This window comes from Branchiostoma belcheri, unplaced genomic scaffold (genome assembly GCF_001625305.1).
Source record: "Branchiostoma belcheri isolate BF01 breed outbred unplaced genomic scaffold, Haploidv18h27 scaffold189, whole genome shotgun sequence".
Taxonomy (NCBI): domain Eukaryota; kingdom Metazoa; phylum Chordata; class Leptocardii; order Amphioxiformes; family Branchiostomatidae; genus Branchiostoma; species Branchiostoma belcheri.
Genome location: NW_017803368.1, coordinates 35,806 through 59,072, shown reverse-complemented (window position 1 = coordinate 59,072; position 23,267 = coordinate 35,806). Strand labels below are relative to the sequence as shown.

Below are 23,267 nucleotides of genomic sequence, written 5' to 3'. Positions count from 1 at the left end.
TGACTGAATGACTGACTGAATGACTGACTGACTGAATGACTAAATGACTGAATGATTAAATGACTAAATGACTGACTGACTGACTGAATGAACAAATGACTGAATGACTGACTGACTGAATGACCGAATGACTGAATGACTGAATGACTGAATGAATGAATTAACGAATGAATGATCTTTTTGTACATTTATTCTCTTACAAGCTAAGTACAGGCCATGTATAAAACACGGAGATATCTCACTGTAAAATGCAAGGAGATATCTCACTATACATACTAATTGTGTAATACAACCTACCGGTTCGACTAATATGTACAATAATTATTTCAACTTCTTCTTAAGACAGTTGTAGATGTATGAACACATGGAACTAATAATACAAGGTTTGTCTAATTTCATAATGAATAAAAACTTTACTGTTCTATCTAAATGTTGAAAAGTTGGAATCTTATCATGGATACAATTATGTCTGTCATTTCTATACAATGCACAGTCAACAACAAAATTACATTCATCCTCAATTTCACAAAATTGGCAAATTCTTTGCTGTAGTGGAATGCCTGTGGTAATGTCTGCCTCTCTGCCTTTGGTGACCGTTCATTCGTTCAAAAAAAGGACATGACATTTAATAATGCTGCTTACCTTCACTATTTTATATTGATGTAGAGCATGAGTTCTCCCCCCCCCCGAAATTGCAGCGCGGCTTGTGAATTTCAAGCAAGAGAACAATTCTCTGGTCTGATAGCTGTATTATTATATCTTATCCTCTGAAAAATAGAACGTGCGAATAATTCTGTAATCATTTATATGTTGAAAACGAGATACACTTTCTACTTGACTGTACATTATATAAAGATGAACGCCAAGAACTATTCGATACTTTACAATTACAAAAGATATGTAAGAAAATGTCAAAGCAGGACATGTTTAAACACTTGATATCATGCAAGAACGAATATACAGAAGACAAACTATGTAATTATGTTTCCAAATGTTTCAAAAAGAGAGAAGAAGGGGCAACTAACAGTAGATGATAGGTAGTATATAGTTTTGTTATAATGTATAAATTCCTAGCAATTAGCATTAGAATATAGTGTACCAGTTTGCAATACTCATGTTTTTGCATACTGCATGTCCCCTTGTGCATTTAGCCCATCTGGGCAAGAACATGCAATAAAGATTCATATCATATCATATATCATATCATATCATTATAAACTGGTAAGGTAATAACTCATGTATCACAAATGGCGATGGTCTGGAAACTTATATAGAATGCGAACTATTTCAAGAATGAATTCACACCACTTTCCAAGGTAATATCCATTGGTCTTTGCCTATACGATACTAGATACGGACGAGTTGTGCGCGTACGTAATTACCTTCGCCAAGAAGGTTATGTTTTTACAGGCGTTCGTGTATGTGTGTGTCCATCCTTCTTTCCTTAAGCTTCCTTTACGGGACACGATAACTTGAGAAGGCTTAAATGGATTGTCTTGATACTTGGCAGGTGGGTAGGTCTTGATGAGACCTCAAGATTTTGGACCCCCTAGCGGCTTGTTATGGTACTGCAGCTGAACTTCCGGTTTTGATATGATCTAGACATGCTAGGCTGACGAAATTTGGATGGTGGGTAGCCGAAAGTTGGATCAATCAATCAATCAATCAATCAATCAATCAATCAATCAATCAATCAATCATATGGTTTATTTGTGAAAACAAACAAGAACTTGTAGCAGTTGGCTAAATTGTGTCTTGCTGTACAATTTCATTTCTTAACACACAAGGTAGGTAAAAACAAGACTGGAGGAAAGCCTAAACATCCTAGTTGACCACCATAATATAGTTATGAAAAATTCAATATGGGCAAATCACATCATTTGAATAAATGTTACATTTCCGCAGCACTCACAAACAACTCGTGTGCTATCAATGTCACCATGATGATGGAAACGTGCTAAAAATGGCAGTGAATGTACAAAATGACTAATAAACTGGTGGACGTAGCAACCACTAAGTATCTGATACCAGCCCACAAAAGAACAAGAAACAGTCATGCCTTCAAATATCAGAGTTATCAACCAAGAATTGAGGTATTCAAAAACTCGTATTTTCCCAGAACTATCGTAGACTGGAACTCGTTGCCACCAAGCACAGTTGGGGCATCATCATTAGAAAGCTTTAAACAACTCCTGCAATCAAATGTGCAAAGATTGAGTGTAACAAGCTGTTCGGTGTGATATAGCTAGCTGCCGCCGCGCCGCGTGGCTGCGAAGCTGGTGTGTTACGCCGAAGGGCGGTTATACCGGCTATACCGATACAGAAGCTGGTGTGTTACGCCGAAGGGTGGTTATACCGGCTATACAGATACAGAAGCTGGTGTGTTACGCCGAAGGGCGGTTATACCGGCTATACCGATACAGATACAGAATGTCAACATCAGACAGATTTCAATCCAAATTTTTGTTTTGTTTTGCCGCTCTGAATCTTCATAGAATGCCTTTAGTGTGTGCTGACGATGCACGATTCAACTTTTGCGAGGTCAATTTCAATGCCAATGGCACCAATATGCTTTGTCTTTATGCTGAAGACAAATTTGCATGATCGATTTCAAATTAACAATTCATATCAAGAATATAACTCAAGTGGTACTCATTACTACTTTCTTAAACTTTTTTGTGTTTTCTTCCCTTTTATATCGTATTTTTTGTTTCCGATCGCGAGCGCTGCCCGGTCGGGCCCCGGTATGGAAATAAAGCATAAAGCATGCCTCAATCCATCTTTATAAGGTGCTTAGAAATGATCTGGTCGTAAAAAAGACACTTCATCTGACCGCCGGTGTCGGAGTTTCTTTCGAATCGTCACGGGAGTAATAAAGAAACAAAAGGGTAAAATCTGTCTTCCGGGCGGCCGGATCGTTACCGGGACCTGGCCTGCCCGCCATTGATTGGTTTTATTTAACCCCTGACTGTGGCAGGCCTCCCGGGCGGATCGGTGGTAAAGAGGTTACCGAGAAGCCATTACGTGAAAACGCCTCCTGGTATTTTCAAAGCAATCCAACTTTCGGTCAAACAAAACCAATTCAATACTCCTGGGGCTCGTCTGGTGGAGATTTAAGTGCCCAAACTCTCCAGAATCCAGAATCGTGCTGACAAAGTTACAGCAACAGTAACTCATGATCAATTCCCACCCACAGTACAGGGCACATCCATACTTAAACAGGGAAACATAAAGCCTCGGTCACAACCCGCCTTACGTGCTTTTTGTGCATCGTACGTTGCGCAAGTGGTAAGTGAGTTGTACGCGCTTACAACGTACGATCTCTGTGCGATTGCAACTTTACCGTAAGGAGGCCGTACTCACACGTGCGTCTTTCGTACGTACGTACGTACGGTACGTACGGGGCACGCGCGTCGCCCGTACTCTCACGCACGGGTGGTGAATCCGTAGACCGCACGCAGAAAAAAGTTTTACTTGCACTTAAATTCTACGGCGTGTCTGCATGCTCCCAAATCCATAGGATTCCGTACGGAGGCGGTAATCACCACGCACGAATGCCATACGTTTTTTACACGTAGACAGCACGCAGAAGCACGTACGGCGGGTTGTGACCGAAGCTTAAGAAAGCAGCTCAGCAAATGTTTCACGCACAAGAGGCCTTTAGATCATGTTGATTTGATTACTAGTATATGGATGACATAAGCGCGCGCATGGATTTTCGTCGATTTCCAAAAAGTTTTTGACCTTGTTGTAAATCGTACAAAGCAGCGGCCAAAATGAGCAAATATATGTCGTAAATTGCAAAAAATATATTTGCAAAAACATACTAATGTCGTAGAATGCCAAAATGAATTCGAAAGGAAAAGAAGAAAATCCAAAGAAATGAAAATTCTATTATTCGCCATACCATACTCTGTGTGTTTAGTCATTTGTGACCACGTAGATATCATAATGTTCAAAGACAACTTTTTTTCCAGTTTTTATTTATCATAGTTTTTTTTATTCGCACGCTCACATCAGATTAAGGGTTTCCCGAGGATGTCATCCTTATGATCCAATCAACATGGCCTAAATTATGTTTTAAACAATATCATCAATGTCGTATTGCTGGCAGAGAAGAAACACTAGATATAGCATTCGGAAGTCCTTTTACATTAAATCATAATATTGCTGTTGACAATTACATGAAGGCCAAAATGTATTTACTTTTATCATTTAAAAGCAACATAGTACCACGTCCCATAACCTTATTAAGGTCAAACAATGCAATATCAGGGCGGCAGCACTGGATTTTCTAAGCCATTCTCTTACTGTATATGTATGTATGTAGTAAGTTCAATTCTATCTCATTGCATACTGAGAGCAGAGAACCTGTCAATTCTGTAGTTTATGTCAAATAGAAGATGAAATACTTTTCACCATAGATTTCCCTTTGTATAGTAGAGATAGACTCATATTTTTTAGCCATGTATTAAGTATATTTCCCCACTTCAGACATTTGACTAGTAAAGAGAAATTTGTATTACTTTTAACTTTTGATAAACCCACTCTAAGTAATCTCACAGCCGCATATATCCATACAATCACTACTAAGCGAGATGAAGCCGAAAAGAATAGAAATTAGACATTTATTTACACTCTTATATGTTCATATGTATGTAATGTATATATGTTTATGTTCATGTTCTGTACCCATGCAACCTGTACTTAGTTCTGTAGAACACAAATGTACAATAATGGTCTTCATTCATATTCATATTTAGATATCTGTAAGGCAAAAATGTGATTTCGTTGACAGAAAACGGTTGCGTTTTTTTATAATCGTACCCTTGTTGTAGCTATTATTTATGTGTGGTACCCTCCAAAAATAGAGACTCCTCATGTAGATCGTTTTGGGGCTATTTCAAACGCTTTAGGCATGAAATGATGACGAAAATGTGCTAGAAAATGACAGTAAATGTAAAATCAATTTTAGGCAGATTTCTTTATCCAGAATATATATATTTTTTGCCGCCATGAAATTGCATTGGGTGCCTTTTTAAACGTTTCTAACGTTCCTACGATCGAAAACGACCAAGAGGCCTCTCAATATAGCCTCCTTGTTTCAGCACTCTGAAGGGATGAGAAGGGAGTACCTGGAGTGATACTGCACGGAACCTGAGCACAGGGACAGATAGGAATGTATGGGAGTCATTTGTATCGACTAAAGGACGGTAATAGCTTTTATTGATCACTTCTCCCCCAAGTGTAATTCCCGCCCTTGTGGCGTACCGTACATCACTACCAGCGGCCCCACAGGGCCACTTCTGGGCATTGATCATGAGCTACATCAGGGGTGCACGGCGGTCAATTTCTAGGGTAAAGTTTCCAATTCTACGGAGGGTATCAGGTTACCGGGGTTCCACGCGCGGCTTCCGTGGAGCCGGTCTCAGCGGTAAACATTCTTTTCATCAATAATAAACAGTTTCACGGGGACTCTCTTGTCCAAATGTGATAAAATCAGCACTGCATATAGCTCAAATGTTGTTGTTTTTATTACAATGCTTAAATGTGGGTGAAATCACTCTCAACGCGTCGAATGCTTATTCTAGAACAATCGACGTCAATAACCAAACAACTGATTTAAACCGACCCCAAATCTCTCCGAATATTCCACATTTTTGCATTTTAGAGAACAGTATAACAAAATTAAGATATGAGTCGGACAGTTTTCTTTATTTCAAAGTTAAAGTGTTGCTAAGGTAGAAAAAGTCACAAAAAAATGCACTTTTTCAACTTCCAAGACGGATAATTCCAGAACGCCGCCATCTTTAAAAAATCCGTCCGACACAGATCGAGATTTTTGTCTTACCTACAATTTAAAATGTTTTTGAGGTAAATTGAATTTGTTTTCTTGCGGTTTAAATACCCTGTTTGCACGCATGTCAGGTCGTGTGAGTAAGTGCAGGGGGTAACTTATATCCCCGTAAACAACAATTACGATCGTCAAGGTCACACACCATGACGGCAGTAGCTTCGTTACATGTTACATATCCACTATAAAACAGGTCATAGATATACTGTCCCGAAATTGGTTTATATTTGTGAAAAAGTTGAATTTTTACTGTTAGGCGGTAGCCGTGTAAAAACGGGCTTGAAGCCGCGAGTTTACTGTACATGACCGCGGGTGACCCCGGATCGAACGGACGTTCGGTTCGATTGACGTCATATCGAACATGATTCGATTCGAATGACGTCATATCGAACATGATTCTGTTCGATGAAAAGGTTGGAATATTTGGGCCCAAATTTGACCATCGTGGTGCTAGAGTATACAGTGCAATTTTACGGAATACAGTGCAAGTTTACTAGTATACAGTGCAATTTTACGGAATACAGTGCAAGTGTACTAGTATACAGTGCAATTTCATGGAATACAGTGCAAGTTTACTAGTATACAGTGCAATTTTACGGAATACAGTGCAACTTTACTAGTATACAGTGCAATTTTACGGAATACAGTGCATTGTATACTACTAAACTTGCACTGTATTCCGTAAAGTTGCACTGTATACTAGTAAAATTGCACTGTATACGCTGGACATGTACGTGATGCGACAGACGTTTACTATCATGCCAAAAGATGGCGGCGAATGTTTATTTTGAAAGCTTGAGGATTGTATTCGGAAGGAAAGCTTGTATTTGGGAGGAAGCCCCATAATTTTGCAGTACAGGGAAGAGAAACTGTTGCTGTAGAATAACTTTGCCACAGGAATTTGAACGATGGAGGAGTCCTATAGTGGCACGTTGAAAAGTTCTCAATGGTGGGACGAGTAGTGAGACTTCTTCTGAACAGCGCCTATGAGAGTATCTGTCAGTCATCCTGTAAATTCTACATTGAAAATAAATTCAATGTCAATTTCAAGAAAGCACTCTTCGTGTAAAGGTGCTGATAGCAATATGTATGCTAATATCTGAGAGCCCATATAACCAGTTGTCTAAGGAGTTCCAAAACCACCGCTGGCTGGCTTCAGAGGTCGTTCAGTGGGGAGTAAGTAGGAGCATGAACAATTTATATTTTGGTATAAGCAGACGATATTGGCAATACTGTGGTAGGTTCGAGACGTGAACACTATCCCGAATCACAGCAAATGAAACCGTTAAGCTTCGGTCACAACCCGCCGCACGTGCTTCTGCGTGCTGTCTACGTGCAAAAGTGTAGGAAAACGTAGGGCATCCGTGCGTGGTGAGTACCGCCTCCGTGCGGAATCCTACGGATTGGGGAGCAAGCAGACACGCCGTAGAACTTTGAGTGCATGTAAAACTTTTTTTGCGTGCGGTTTACGGATTCACCACCCGTACGTGCGAGTACGAGCGACGCGCGTGCCCCGTACGTGCCGTGCGGAAGAAGCACGTGTGAGTACGGCCTACTTACGGTAAAGTTGCAATCGCACACACAGAGATTTTACGTTGTAAGCACGTACAACTCACTTACCACTTGCGCAACGTGCGATGCACGCAACCGCTCACGTGTAAGAAACCAGGAGGAGACAGTAGAAACAGATAAAAACCCCTTGGTCCCGGGCCGGATTCGAACTCACGGCTCCCGGGCCACAATCAGACGCTCTAACTGTGTGCGCCTATAAACCCCCAACTGTTACACACGGCTAAACGTGGCGTGCAGACCACACTCTTAGACCTTGCGAAACCGTGCGAGTGACGTGCGTCGATGCCACTCCTTCCCCACGTTTTCAGAAAAAAGAAACGTAGCAGACGTAGCCTCCAAAAAAACGTACGGACAAAAAGCACGTACGGCCGGTTGTGATAGTCGCTTTAGTTAGTTACAACACTGGAATCTCGAATTCCATGTTTTAGATTGCGGAGAGATCTTCTAAAATTTCTTATTAGCTTTTTTACTGTTACTTCTGACGTCATCTCTTTTGAATGGGTACAGAAGATAGTGGCCTGCACAACCCGGTAGATAATTATTTTCATCATAGGTCCTTTATTCCGAAACTTCACTTAAATTGAATGAAAGACCTTTATTGTACATTTTTGCTTCCCGGGTTCGAGTCCTGACATTCCACCGATCTTGTGCCCTTGGGAAAGGCACTTTACACGACTTTCCTCACTTACATGATGTAGCTCAGGTGTAAATGAGTATTGTCCTGTTATGTATTTGTCCCCTGTGTTGGTGGCGGCATTAATATAAGTTGAAGAAACTTGAGTGTGCTGTCACCACGTCTGGTGATTACATGTTGGAATAAAAAAAATAATGATGATCGGGGACGTCCAAAGATTAGTCCAATAATCTCGCCAAGTGGTGTGACTTTGCCTTCCTTTTTAAAGCGTGAGTCGTAAAGAAGCTTTAATCTTATAATGGATCACCTGGCTTAAACATAATGCAGAATTGAAAGTCCCCAGGTGGATATGGGCAAAAATAGTCTCCTTTAAGCTTCACGGTAGTCATGAAGGATGGGACTAGCGGGGTTTGAGGTAATACATCATGTGATTATAAAGGCTAGAACGTGTTGGGTAGCCTGGGGGCCTTAACAATGGCTGCCACTCCAGTTTCGGAAAAATAAAAGCAGAATATCGGTTTAGGGTTTGTTAACGTGAAAGCACACATACACACACGCGCGCGCGCGTGCACACACATGCACGTGCACGCACGCACATACAACGCACACAAACACACACACGAAAACACACACACACACACACACAGACAGACACACACAGAAACGTGTGCACATACACAGAGAGAACATGACAGCCATATGCATACATGTACATACATACATACATACATACACACACACACACACACACATACATACATACACACACACATACATACATACATACATACACACACACACACACACACACACAGACACACACACACACACACATACATACATACATACATACATACATACACACACACACACACACACACATACACACACACACACACACACATACATACATACATACACACATACATACATACATACACACACATGCATACATACACACACACACACACACACACACACACACACACACACACACACACATACATCACACACACACACACATACATACATACATACACACACACACACACACACACACACACACACACACACACACACACACATACATACATACATACATACATACATACATACAGATAGATAGATGAACACAAACTCGAACACAAAAGTTGATCCTTTGGCAGCCCTTGATCGAAATCTTGAAATGTTCACTCATTATGTGCTCAACAAAACGTCGTATAAACCCATAATCTTGACAGACGGAGAAAAATCAGAAACACCAGTGTGCTCATTAGTAGATAAGCTTGTACAGATCTGACTTAGAGTCATTCAGAGACCTACTGTCACCACGGGGATTCCTCCATTAGGCCGGTCCGTGATGGATTGACGACTGACGACCATCCATCCGTTCAGTAGCTCTTCCTAGAAGCGAGGAGGCCCAGTGGACGTTCCTCGTCGAACCACGTATTGTGACAATGACTGAAGGAAGTCATTGAGAGTAGTATATAGTAAAGTGGATTCATTCCACAAGCTAACCGACATCTCGCACACGCAGGCGTCCCTCAGTAAGACATCTGGAGCCGCATAGTTCCCGTTTAGAACTTTTATTCAGCCTTTCACACTCAGTAGCCTCTGTACACTTGAAGAAGCCACACATGCGAAAACGGTCGTGTGACAGGCTGAATAAAAGATGTAAACGGGAACTATGCGGCTCCAGATGTCTTACTGAGGGACGACTGCGTGTGCAAGATGTCGGTTAGCTTGTGGAATGAATCCCCTCTACTATATACTGCTTTGGGGAGTAGTGTTTTGTGATCTGCAAGCTCGAAATAGAATGGCTGCTGTTGGGGGAAATGTCGAATTTCTGATGTGGTACTCTACGTTCACAACGTCAAATGTTTCATTTGCTTGACACCACGAAGAGCATAGACACTGTTAGGTAATTAAACTAATCTGCGCCGTATGTCGTGAAAAAATAGTTTTACCTCCATGAAATTTGGAGGTATAGTTTTGGTCTCTCTCCTCTCTCTCTCTCTCTTTCTCTCTCTCTCTCCCTCTCTGTCCATGTGTGCGTCTGTGTTTCCGCATGGCCCTTAGGTCAGGTTGTTGTGGAGAAAGTCATTAATGACTTCATCTGTTTTTCGCAGGTGTTTTTCGTTACATGACCTCCTTGACAGCTAATAGCTGCTATTTTTCCCCCTTTGCACAATAACTAAGGGCATTGCAAAAGAGGATTGCACAAGATATAAATATTACATGGAGGTCTGAAATATCAGAATTCAGAGCGCTTCCCTTCTAAAGATTGATATCAACATAGAGAAAACTCATATCATCAACTCAGTTTTGTCCCACGACAGTAGAAGACACCATGAAATGCATTTTAACTGGGACAACAGTGCGTTTCTCTATCATTTTCACGCGGCGCAAAGACTTGTCTTCATTGTGAAGCAGACGGCATAATACATGACTATCCGCACTCGTTGTCAGTTGGTGCAAATGGATGTTAGGCCACACCGCCTTAATTTTATGGATGACATCTTCTGAAAACCCCCAAATTAGTGCGCGCGGGCGAATAAAAAAATCCAGCCAAAAATAAAAATGATACTAAAACACATGAATACAAAGTTGAGGTACGTGAATTTGCGGCAGTACATAGCGACGTACACGACAAGCCGACACATGTTGGCTTTTTGCGAAATTTATGAATCGGCACTGTACGTATGTACTGAGTTGTTGAGTCGAAGCGGCAACAACAAAGGGATGAACAGCGACCGGTAAAATTCTACAAGACACACCCTTTGTTGTTGCCGCTTCGCTTCCTTCAAAACGACGTAGTACAAACCTATGATAACCGGCAGGGATAAAATCTGTGCAAGTATGCCGATGCTCCTAAGAACAAAGGCAGTTTGATATGTCTTATTTTCATCAGACATGAGACGTTACCTTCTGCTTTTCTAACAAGGGCAATCGGCACTGCGCCGCAGATGATAGAGAACGCGTCAACAAGACCCAGTGCTGTGGCCAAACGCTTTGTTGTGACTTTGCTTTCATACTGCAGGGGATAACATATGTAATAGTACATGTCTATAGCCATCAGGAGATAGGTGCCGTATGTGGACAGTAATGCTGCAGCGCTAACTATTCGTGTGTCCGAGCAGATTATACCATAAAATCGGCCGTTGCTTTGCAGAATTAGATGGATGTATCTCGGGATCTGTGCCGTTGTGAAGAGGATGTCATTGAAGGCTAGATGGCAGCGTAAGTAGTGGCGAGGCTGTTGGAGATATTCCTTCCTACACACAAGGAGGATGAGAAGAGAGTTAGCGGCTACTATCAGGATAAAACTGATGCCGAGGTACGCTGCCTGGAGACCAGGAGAGGATGGCCCGAGAGTGACCGTAACGTCGGCCTGGGAGCCGTCATGCTGATCGCCCATCTTTCGTCTAGAAGATGCCAGGACCCTGAACACCTTTCCTGGTTGATACTGCACCAGCTCTAGAAAAATATTTCTGACAGCCACCGAATAAAAGCGTAAGAAACAACTGATTGTGTGGTTTGCATGCACGATGGTCTCTGCGTAAATCTGTTTTTGGTGCCGTTTCTTCTGAAAATTAGCTTCAATTCATGGTCGTAACAATACTACATAATCAGATTGCGGAGATACAAAAAAAACGTACGAAGCAGATTGTGTGGTTCGCATGCACACTGTTTTATGCGTCAGTTAGTGTTTTTGAGTCTTTTCTCTGCTGAAAATTAGCTTCAATTCATGGTCCTAACAATACGTAATCAGATCGTTTGTACCGTACAGTGGTGGAGACGTGGGTTTGAGTGAACACTACGATGGTTTGAAACGATAGTTGCGGAGTAGAGGGTAACACTTTGTAAAGGGAAACAATTGTACTTCAGGACATACAATCTATCAGTTGTTGTTTCCATCGTTATAAGTACTTGTTTTCGTGAGCACTGCTTGGCTACTTACATTTAAGAATTGTCAGCCTTGATGGGAGCATTTTGGCTCTTGAAAATTAGCTTCTATTGTTGACTGTAACAATTGTTCATGATGTGCCGTTCCGCGGGGGCGTTTTTAATTTTCATTGCTACGCCGGCGTTTATCTGCTATAGTCATTCCTTATTGTAGCCTAAACAAACGCGCCGATCCTCATCATCATTCTGTTACAACTCCTAAAAGTTACAGTATTGCAGAACCCTTTATGAGGGGAACTGAATTGCGCTGTCCCTTACAATTACAGCTATCTTAACACTAAAATCACAAACCACTGAGATCGCTAATTACGTGTACAATGTAACAGCTTTCATTAAAATAATACATGAAAACTTTATAATATATATAATAGTAGCATTTTAAAATCATAGGTAGAACATTGTAGGTACATAAATAAGCAAGCGTTCATATACATCAATTTGAAAGTTTAGCACGCTTACTCCTTACTAATGTGACACTATAATGGTACAAATATGAATGCAAAATCATATTTTTCGTTTAATGTCTGATCCTCGCTCGGATGCACTCTCTTCCCTGAGTTGGCGAAAGAACGCAATTGTTACCGAAACGGCCTCAATTTCCCGTGGCGGGTATAGCGGACCGCCATTTCAGCACCAAGGACATCGCCCGCGCACGCACTGCCACGTCACTCTGTGTTAGATTCGGACGTTCCCGCTTCCCATTTCAGTAAACCAGTATACATAACCAGCCTATATTACTGCATATTTAACCTTCTACCTGCTGTCTATCCCTAAAACAGCTACCTTACCAAGCAGCCCATATTCCTTCCATTTCAGAGGCAACATGGCATAAGCTAGACTTAAAAATGAACCTTCTGTAACATTCCATGTAACTATGAAAGATCCTTGTACATGTATGATTACGGAACATGATCCTATTGGCTGCAGGATCCCACCCCCACCCCCACATAGAGGTTGGACCAGGGAATGACACGTTGCACAAATTTTACAAGTTTTGAATAGGCCACATCAATACAGTTTCCTGGTTCTTGACATTGTAAAATAAACAACGAACTGCATTTAGTATAAGCAGGAGATCAGAACCAGGGACAGGTACTACACTTTGATTCAAGTTGCTGGATGTTTTATAAGAGATGTTAGAGAACCAAGGAAATAAGTTGGTGCAGGCTTATGGTGAAAACAAAGATAAATAAACATCCAAGCAACTCAACTTTGGCAAGATCAGATGAGATGAAAGATAGAAGTTCAATGTGTGCACGCCAAGGATAGTTTTTCATCTACTTATTAGTCTACCAGTTGGGAGAACCACACCTCAAATTCCCCCAGTGCCGACTGGAGAAAGATTGTTTTTTCTGACAGGAAATTTTGCCAGGAACAGTGTCCGAGACAACTTGATCCAGTTCTGTCAGTATTTGCAGCTTTCAAGGCTTCACTTAACAGTAAGTGTTATTTAGATTCTCTGATACAGGCGAATTTGCAGACTTATGGTGAAAACAGAGATAAACTAGAGTTCCACGATCTCATACCTTCGCCAAATGATGTTAGCCTTTATGAATAAGAAATATACTAATCACCCTGATTATGCAAATAGGATCCTCAATTGCATGAATTATATCAGTCTGTTGATCATATTCTCCACCAAAAGACAGTCTTATCTTAACAAAGAATGCCATTTTCTCATAAATTATGCAAATGTGGTCCTTATTTGAATAAGTTATGTTTAATTATGTTCACCTTCACTTAACTTTCAAACACCCCAAGTATGAAATTCCAGGCAGTTACCACTACGCAATTATAACATTTTCTCATTAATTATGCAAATTAAGTCTTCATTTGCATAATCAATATTTGCCTGTGTTTCTCTCGTTCTTAATAACATATGTTACAAGCTTGAATGGAATGCAGCTGATTTATAGAATTTCCTCATTAATTATGCAAATTACATCAATATTTGCATAATTGTAATATCATTATGTCAAGCATCACTTAAGCTACCTACATACCAAAAATCACGATGATCCATCAATCGGTTCTTGAGTTATCCTCTTTTAAACATTTGTCCTTTAAACCCCCCCTGCAGTTCTAGAGCAAGCCGCTAGGGGGCCTAAACTCACGTCACTTCTTCCCCAGCACAAGAGCTACCTACCATCCAAATTTCCTCACCCTAGCATGTCTGGATCTTGAGATATCAAAACCGGAAGTTCAGCTGCAGTACCATAACAAGCCGCTAGGGGGTCCAAAATCTAATCATTTTGAGGTCTCATCAAGACCTACCCATCTACCAAGTATCAAGACGATCCATCAAGGCCTTCTCAAGTTATCGTGTTGACAGACAGACAGACAGACACACACACACACACACACACACACACACACACACATACACGAACGCCCCTGAAAACATAACCTTCTTGGCGAAGGTAATAAACATCCAAGCAAGTCAAAGCGTTGCAAGATCAGATGAGATGAAAGATAGAAGTTCAATCTGTGCACGCCAAGGATAGTTTAATATAATAATATATAGAATCCCCAAATTTTAATTAAGAGTTTATTTTAAAGGTGGGTAATCCCTTCTGTGATGCAATAACTGTACTTAGGAAAGGAAAGAAATGGATACAGACTGGCCAATTTGATACCGTCTTACCCCACCAAAAGATCTGCTTGGAGATTACTTAAAGAGTACAGTTTGCCTCTTTCCACTTCCCAGCCACCTCCCGAAGCCTGGTAGAGGCTACTCAAGAGGGGCTATGAGCCTCGGAACATGTAATGAAACCATTTAGTTTCATATATCTTCCTCTTTCAAACAAACGTTGTTGATTTTGGTGGGTCTTTGACAGTTTATTCCTAGCTAATTATATAACGTTTCCGCGCTCAACTGCACAGAGTCAACAAGGTGGCACGAGCAGTGAGATAGTTACCTGTCCGCCATGACAGTCCCACCAAAACAACACACCGTCTAACTTTTCTACTTTCTTTAAGCTGAAATCGTCTCACCTGTGCCCCTCTTTCCTTTATATTTACGAATGCGGTAATTTTGCCTTTCTGTTCTTACTAAATGTAGGACAGGTAGCCCACTATTCACAAAGTTACAACTACAGACATATTACAAACATCCTTTGTACGTACTGAGGTTAACGACCTTGCCATCATGCACCGTTACCAAGTCTGCATGCAGGAATTTGTACAAACAACCCACCTACTGGCAGTTGGCGTTCTCAAACAGGTAATAAAACTTTGTTGAAAAAAAATCTAACAATGTTTCATCACTGAAACTCGACAAATATTATGTCATGTGATTTCATCATGAGGCTATATTGATATATATTTATTTATATAGAATCCTCAAATTTTAATTAAGAGTTTATTTTAAAGGTGGGTAATACCTTCTGTGATGCAATAACTGTACTTAGGAAAGGAAAGAAATGGATTCAGGCTGGCCAATTTGATACCGTCTTACCCCACCAAAAGATCTGCTTGAAGATTACTTAAAGAGTACAGTATACCTCTTTCCACATCCCAGCCACCTCCCGAAGCCTGGTAGAGGCTACTCAAGAGGGGCTATGAGCCTCGGAACATGCAATGAAACCATTTAGAGTTTATTACCAACCCCCAAGATAGGGAGGCTGAGAAAGAGCACATCACTCAGGCCCTGCTAAACTGTGGCTACCCCAAGTGGGCAGTTTCCAAGGCAACTGCTCCCAAACGTTCTACAACTGATAGAAACCGTCAGTCAAACTCTTCTACGAGGCAGAACAGAGGTTTAGTCGTCCTACCCTATGTTAAGAACACCTCTGAAGCTTTACGGAGAATCTTCGGGACACATGGCTTAAAAACGTGTTTCAAACCGACCCGTACGTTAAGACAGCTATTAGTGGCCCCCAAAGACAGAACCCCCAAAGAACAAAAGTGTGGCGTGATTTACCACATTCGGTGCGCAGGTCAAAATATCAGAGGACCTTGCCCAGAGACATACATAGGGGAAACAGAACGGTCTCTCAAGACTAGATTTCTGGAACACAGGCGCCCTAGTTCAAACACATCGGAAGTGTCGCAACACATACACATCGAGTCCCCCGGACATACAGTTACATTGGACAAGGTGCGCATTCTAGATACGGAGCAGGATTACTTTGTGAGAGGCGTGAATGAGGCAGTTTACATCAGGGCCCACCAACCCTCTCTGAACCGTGATGGTGGGAGATACCGTCTTCCCGCCACTTTTGATGCACTCCTGACGTCATCACGTTTCCGACTTCCGGAAAGTCAGCGATTGCATCACAAATCTGACGAAGGTTGACGGGATCAGCCGAAAATTTATGGTGAGTTCTCCTTATTGTGTTGGAACAAGTCAAACTCTTTAACTATGTATTCTACCAACACAGATGAGCTTTCATTCGAACATTTAGAGTTTCATATATCCACCTCTTTCAAACAACCGTTGTTGATTTTGGTGGGTCTTTGACAGTTTATTCATAGCTAATTAGATAGAACTGCACAGAGTCAACAAGGTGGCACGAACAGTGAGATAGTTACCTGTCCGCCATGACAGTCCCACCAAAACAACACACCGTCTAACTTTTCTACTTTCTTTAAGCTGAAATCGTCTCACCTGTGCCCCTCTTTCCTTTATATTTACGAATGCGGTAATTTTGCCTTTCTGTTCTTACTAAATGTAGGACAGGTAGCCCACTATTCACAAAGTTACAACTACAGACATATTACAAACATCCTTTGTACGTACTGAGGTTAACGACCTTGCCATCATGCACCGTTACCAAGTCTGCATGCAGGAATTTGTACAAACAACCCACCTACTGGCAGTTGGCGTTCTCAAACAGGTAACTAACAAGTGAGGTCGAACACAACAAGGGTGTGCAGGTATGTCATGTTACTTTCTGAGATATAGCTTTACGACTCTGTACGTGTTCGTGTACGTGTATGAGTACGTGTAGGTAACATTGTATTGTTAAAAGTACCTCTGTCTGAATTGTTGAAGCAATACTTCCTGTCGTAAGTTCTACTTCTAATGGCCTTCACAAGTAGCCGACCTCCCCCCCCCAGAACGAATCGTTTTTTGTGAAGTAACTACTATTATCGACCGGTGTTGATACTGCTTCTCTCCTATTGCGACGATTAACAGGCTACTACAAAAGTGTCTTCCACAAACACGTTAAGTTAACATTGCTAACAGTGCCCACCCTCCCGGAGTTAGCAACTACACAGTAACACGTAGGCATGGCAGGTGAATTTCTACTCACTAGTAGTAAAATCATTCTTTATTCACAAACAAAAGAAAGAAACATTGATCCCAGGTCACATCGGCCATAACTGACCGAACATGCAGGGAGACATTACACATACATGTATGACACTATACAATACATCAGGACATACAATATTGCACTGTTTCCTTAAATATTGCACTGTTTTCATTAAAATTATCACAAGAATTTTTAGACTTTGGCTTAAAAAGATTACCACTTCTATCTAATGCGACTTAACCACGTTATAATTTCAGGGAGTAGGCCGGTATTAATTATCAGTACAATGTAGTTACAGTAAGGTATCTGAGTCCCAATTCGGCTCGTGACGTGCATTCCATATAGCATAGGACGATAAAATGGCAATGCGGCTAATGTCTTTAAAGAAGTTCTTTGGTGGTTTTGACTTAACTACATGAAACAGTGTCCTAAGTCTGCTCTTGTTGTCGGGTGTGATGAGACCCCTGGATCCGATCTCGAAGCAGGTAAGAGTTGTGGTGATGCCTGTTCTAAGGTCTGCCGCTAGGGCTGCATACTTGTTGACCTTACGGTCGTGACTGGTTTTGATATTCTGTTCAAACGGCACGGTCAGTTCCTGAATATGGATTGTGTTTTGTTCTCGAAGGTAAGTGACTAAGTCAGGTTTCTGTGTTGTAGGCAGTATGTGTACCGGCAGAGTCCCCCCGTTGGTCGTGTGTCCTTGGATGTCGGCATATAGAGTGGCGGTGATCTGTGAGAGGTCAATGGCGTCCTGTATGCTGTCCGTTATGTGCTTCAGTATGGCGTTGTGTCGGAATGTGTAGCGTCCTTGTTGAAGAGAGACACTGCAGTGGTTCAGAACGTGGTGAAGTGTTTCCCGCTTCCCGCACAGTTTGCATCTGTCACTGCTACGTTTCCCCCACGTCGCCAGGTTACAGAAGGTAGGCAGGGCGTCTATGGAGGCGCGCACCGCGAAACTTAAAATACCTTTTGGCAAGTTGTAGATGGTTGACCGCCACGTCAGATCAAACTTCTCCTCCTCAAGCAGTTGTAGCATGTGTCCTTGTTGCAGTTAGGTTCTTTTGATGCTGACTCCACGCATCATGGCGCATGTCAGTCACCTGTTGTTTGATGTGTTTGCGTACTGAAGGCCATTCTAAGTCTTTTGCCGCGCAGGTGGCTTGTTGGTGGATGGTGTGGCAGGTTTTAATACCCCGTTTCTGCATTTTCCTTGTCCACTGCGATTCACGGTCTAATTTGGCGTGTACAGCGTGTCGTCAGCTATGAAAGTGGACCTACTGTAGGCTAGAGTGTGGGCTTCAAGGTACAGGTCTGATATGGTTCCGTAGTTGAGACCCCTGGTGTTGTACAGGATAGCGTTTGTAGCACTGGGTTGCATTTTCAGCCAAGTTTTGATCGCCTTTGTGTGGATAGCATCAAGCTTTTGTAACTGTGTATCTGTCAGATCATGCACCATCAACATGTACCTCCAAGATGGGAAAGCATACTCCATGTATACCCTGAGTTTGTATTCGTTTCTTATGTCTGATTTGTTTATGTTTTCGATAGTTGTTTCTACTGTTTTCACCAAAATGTCATAAGTCTCTTTTGTTTTGCTTGAGAATGTTATGTAGCCTCCCAGGAATTTCTCCGGTGCATCTTTAGTCGTTTTAACAGGGTCTCCCGCGATCGTGAAGCTAATGTCCGTTGATTTGCCGCTCACGATAGACATGGACTTACACTTGCATGGTTTCAACGATAGGTTCATTGACTTGGTGTTGGAGGATATTTGAGTGATGAGTTTCTGGTGTTGTCTTTTGTTGGTTGTTATAAGGCAAAAGTCGTCCGCGAAAGGCAGTGTGATGTAGTGCTGGCCGTTTAGGCAGTACCCGTGTTGTTGCTCTAGTCCCTTAAGGTGCTGAAGGATGGGCTGGAACACTGTTAGGAAGATGTAATACTATATAATGGGTTCAGGGAAGAAAATCTAGTCATCACTGTAGTATCTAAGTATGTTCCAACTTCTGTGGTAAATCTTGATATTTTCTTTCGACAGATATTGAACAGTTGAAGGTTGAAGGGTTGAAAGGGTTTCGTACCTCACGTGACTTGTGGGTGAAAGCCAACTGTTATGGAAATGCGCATGCGCTGGACAGAGATATCTGCTTTAGAGAGTACGTGTAGCTGGTTAAGGGAATCTTGTGGAAACAACCCTCAAAATCAGGATGGGACAATGTAAAGGTGAACTTGATTAATAGAGGAGAACAACCCGAGAATAAAGCTGGATCACTGACCACGTCACCCCAAGTGTTAAAGTCGTAAGTAATGAGTACATTGTTATGTTGTAGCTTTGAGTCACTCTACTTACAGATAATCCTGGTGACTGGTTGAAATAAAAGAAGGCATATTCTGTAGCAAACTCTTCACATTCCCACCGAACAATGTCATGCAAAAGCTCGGTAATTCATGATAAAATAGGTTTGTATTGTGAACACCGATTGTCTTTACTTTGTTAATACAAAACGCAGGAGTTCTGAGACACTCTGATTACAAACTTAGTAGAGTGACTTGTTGAAATTAGAGCTTTTTTTGCAGCTATTTATTTCCCATCTCACGTCTAAAACATGAAAATTTTGAAAAATAAACCTTCTAAAATGGCATTTCGTGCATTTTTGAGAGGATTTCCAAGAAAAAATCAGAGATAAATTTTTAAGGGACAAAGGGAGCAGTTTTCTACGATTCCAGTCCATCTTTTTTCAAGAAAAATCCTGGACCTTTACATAAAATGTGGACCAAAAAGTGGACCTTTACATAAAATGTGGGACCAAAAGTGGACCTTTACATAGAAAAGGTGGAACCAAAAAGTGGACCTTTGAGCCTTGTGGGGGGGGGGGTTCTTGCGAACCCCCGAACCCCCCTGGCTACGGGCATGAATAATACTAGGGGTTAAGTGTTTACTTATATTTGTATACTACATCAGCAAACACCCAATTAGCTGCGCCTGCCGACAGCCCCCTCTCCCATGTTCAATGTTCAGTCTAAAGGGTCACACGTTTTTTGTCGCTTCAAAGTTAGTCGATTGTTCAGATAGGCTTGAAGTAGATAAACCCATATTAAACGCCGGGTGATTTGCGTTTTATCTAATAAGGTGGGTGGTTCACAGTGAAGACTGCGCAACTGTCTTAACAGAGAAAAATTAAACAAGTCACGGATATATAAAGCATGGCCTGGCATGCTTTGATTGCGTCCTTACGTCGTTCCGTCTCTTCACGTTTGTCGCAGTCGTAATTATGAGTCTCCTAGCCTTACTACCAACTGTAATATCACAGGGAACGGTGGATCCAACATGGCGGCAGGTCTGAACCTCCAGCCTCAGCGGACCGTCGATGGTCGCCTTTTTCTTGACCTGAGTAACCAGGGTTTGACGTCCATCCCGGAGGAGGTGTTTGATATCACCGACCTGGAGATTCTAGTTGTGTCCAACAACAAACTCACCAGCATCCCGGTAGCGATCGGCCGTTTGCGGAAACTTGAGCGTTTAGGCGCTACCGGCAACAAGCTGACAAGTTTGCCACAGGCAATCGGGTCCTTGCAGAAATTGACACACCTGTACATTAATGATAATGAACTGACAGAGGTTCCACCAGGGGTTTGTTCTCTGTCCAACCTTGAGCTATTGAGTGCCAGTAACAACAAACTTTCCACCTTACCTCCTGGTGTGGAAAAGCTGCAGAAATTGAGAGAATTGGGCATTGGTGGTAATAAGCTGACAGAGGTTCCACCAGGGGTTTGTTCTCTGTCCAACCTTGAGGTGTTAGCTGCCCAAAACAACAAACTTTCCACCTTACCTCCTGGTGTGGAAAAGCTACAGAAATTGAGAGAACTGCACATTAATGATAATCAGCTGACAGAGGTTCCACCAGTGGTTTGTTCTCTGTCCAACCTTGAGGTGTTGAATGTCTGTAACACCAAACTTTCCACATTACCTCCTGGTGTGGAAAAGCTGCAGAAATTGAGAGAATTAGGCATTGATGGTAATCAGCTGGCAGAGGTTCCACCAGTGGTTTTCTCTCTGCCCAACCTTGAGCTGTTGGATGTCAGTAACAACAAACTTTCCACCTTACCTCCTGGCGTGGAAAAGCTGCAGAAATTGACAAAACTATACATTAAAGGTAATCAGCTGACAGAGGTTCCACCAGTGATTTGTTCTCTGTCCAACCTTGAGGTGTTAAGTGTCGGTCCAAACCCCATCCGACGTCTCCCCGATGAAATCAGGCGACTCACCAGGCTGAAGACTCTGGGTGTTATAGAATGCCAGTTTGAAGAGTTCCCCAGACAGGTGCTGCAGCTGAAGACACTGGAGAAACTGTATGCTGGAGGATGCAAGTTCGACACTGTCCCAGATGAAGTGGGAACTTTACAGCATCTATGTCTCTTGCATTTGGAATATAACCTCCTCAGAACCCTGCCGAGCACCATGAGTCACCTGCACAACCTACGTGTGGTCCAGCTCTGGGACAACAAGTTCGACACATTCCCAGAAGTCCTGTGTGAACTGCCGGCCATGGAAAAATTGGACATAAGGAACAACAACATCACCAGGCTTCCAACCGCCCTTCACAGAGCAGAGAAGCTGACGGACTTGGTTGTTTCTGGAAACCCCCTGACATACCCTCCATGGCATGTGTGTGTACAAGGGACTGGCACCATCATCGCCTTCCTGACACAGGAGACTGAGAAAGGTAAGATTTTAATCGTTATAAACTTGGTGAATAGTATCTGAGAAAGGTAAGTACTTGATGAGTGCAAGTACGAACATGAGCCATGGAAATGACATGTTATAAGCTTTAACTAATGTTACCACACAAGTAGGAAATAATCAAATAATCAAAACTGCCTTTCGATGATGATAAGTATTTCTTAATGATTTTTTTATTATTTCACACTCACACATATAATCCATATTCTCAATATGTTTCCGGTAAATGTATCGATGCGTTTTCCCACTAGAGTCAATGGGAGATATTTTCGTTTATATTGGTACAACATTATGATATTCAGTATCTAGACTTTTTCTGTCTTTCTAGGTATTGATGAAGTGATCCGCCATACGTTCAACCAACTGTCCGTGAAGGTGAAACAGACCCAGTGGAAACCACTCGCCCGGAGCCTGGGGTTCAACAACTCGGAGATAGCGGCCATCAAGGTGAGATTGCACATATGCAGAGAGACCAAGAACTCAGCGTGATGATTTTTATATTCGGAATTGTTTGTAACGCAGCATCTCTTAATTGTTTGTCTTCTGCTTATCAAGTCTAATGTAATAAGTGGTACGTTGTTATTGGAAATAAAACACATGATTTCAAGTGGAAATTTAAAGTAATCAAACATTCAGACGTCTTCCTCGACGCCTTGTTTTACTAGGCTTCCGCCCCAGACGACGTTCCTGACCAGGTGTACCAGACCCTGGTGGAGTGGAAAATGAAGAAAGGTGAGGCGGCCACACTTCCTGCCCTGCAGCAGCACCTGAGAGAACTGGACTTTCACCAGCTAGCAGAGCTGCTGCCACAGACACCCGGGGTGGGTAGATGTTAATATGTCAGTTTTATTTGTTTTAGTTTTTCCAAAATGGATTTTCAGGAAACATCTTTAACATGTCTATCAAGTTTTTCAAATGCGCACAATTTACGGTACGTGGTCTTGGATACTGGTAGCCAATGGGCAAATTTGATACTTTCATATGAACAATTCAGGGCGTTAGACGTGAAGGCAAAATTGCAAACCAATGCAACACCGTGGCTGCTACATATATGTATATATATATATGTGTGTGTCTGTGTGTGTAAAATGTATATATATATATATATATATATATATATATATATATATATATATATATATATATATATATATATATATATATATATATATATATATATATATATATATATATAGTACGTACGTACGTACGTACGTACGTACGTACGTAACGTAACGTAACGTA

The 23,267-nt window shown here is 41.8% G+C and overlaps 3 protein-coding genes across 4 annotated transcripts in view; 1 reads left to right on the top strand and 2 right to left on the bottom strand.

Moving 5' to 3' along the window:
* Nucleotides 1–11,478, bottom strand: part of LOC109467717 (olfactory receptor 52N2-like) — a 53,729-nt gene extending 42,251 nt beyond the window's left edge. The window contains 2 exon segments of the mRNA XM_019765764.1: nt 10,838–10,956; nt 10,959–11,478. Of these exon segments, the coding sequence (XP_019621323.1) occupies nt 10,838–10,956; nt 10,959–11,478 (639 nt within the window).
* A 1,961-nt stretch (nt 11,479–13,439) lies between these two features.
* LOC109467723 (leucine-rich repeat and IQ domain-containing protein 4-like) overlaps nt 13,440–23,267 on the top strand; it is a 19,147-nt gene continuing 9,319 nt past the window's right edge. The window contains exons 1-4 of one of the 2 annotated variants that reach the window (XM_019765775.1): nt 13,440–13,465; nt 20,593–22,005; nt 22,351–22,469; nt 22,688–22,843. In XM_019765775.1, coding sequence (XP_019621334.1) covers nt 20,610–22,005; nt 22,351–22,469; nt 22,688–22,843 — 1,671 coding nt within the window. In that variant the 5' untranslated portion in view covers nt 13,440–13,465; nt 20,593–20,609. Of the gene's footprint in view, nt 13,466–16,492; nt 16,905–20,592; nt 22,006–22,350; nt 22,470–22,687; nt 22,844–23,267 lie in introns of those variants that run through there. The other variant, XM_019765774.1, reaches the window with a different exon arrangement.
* On the bottom strand, nt 17,580–18,323 carry LOC109467716. The gene has a single exon (XM_019765763.1). It carries the CDS (start codon nt 18,321–18,323, stop codon nt 17,580–17,582), a length of 744 nt encoding a protein of 247 aa, XP_019621322.1.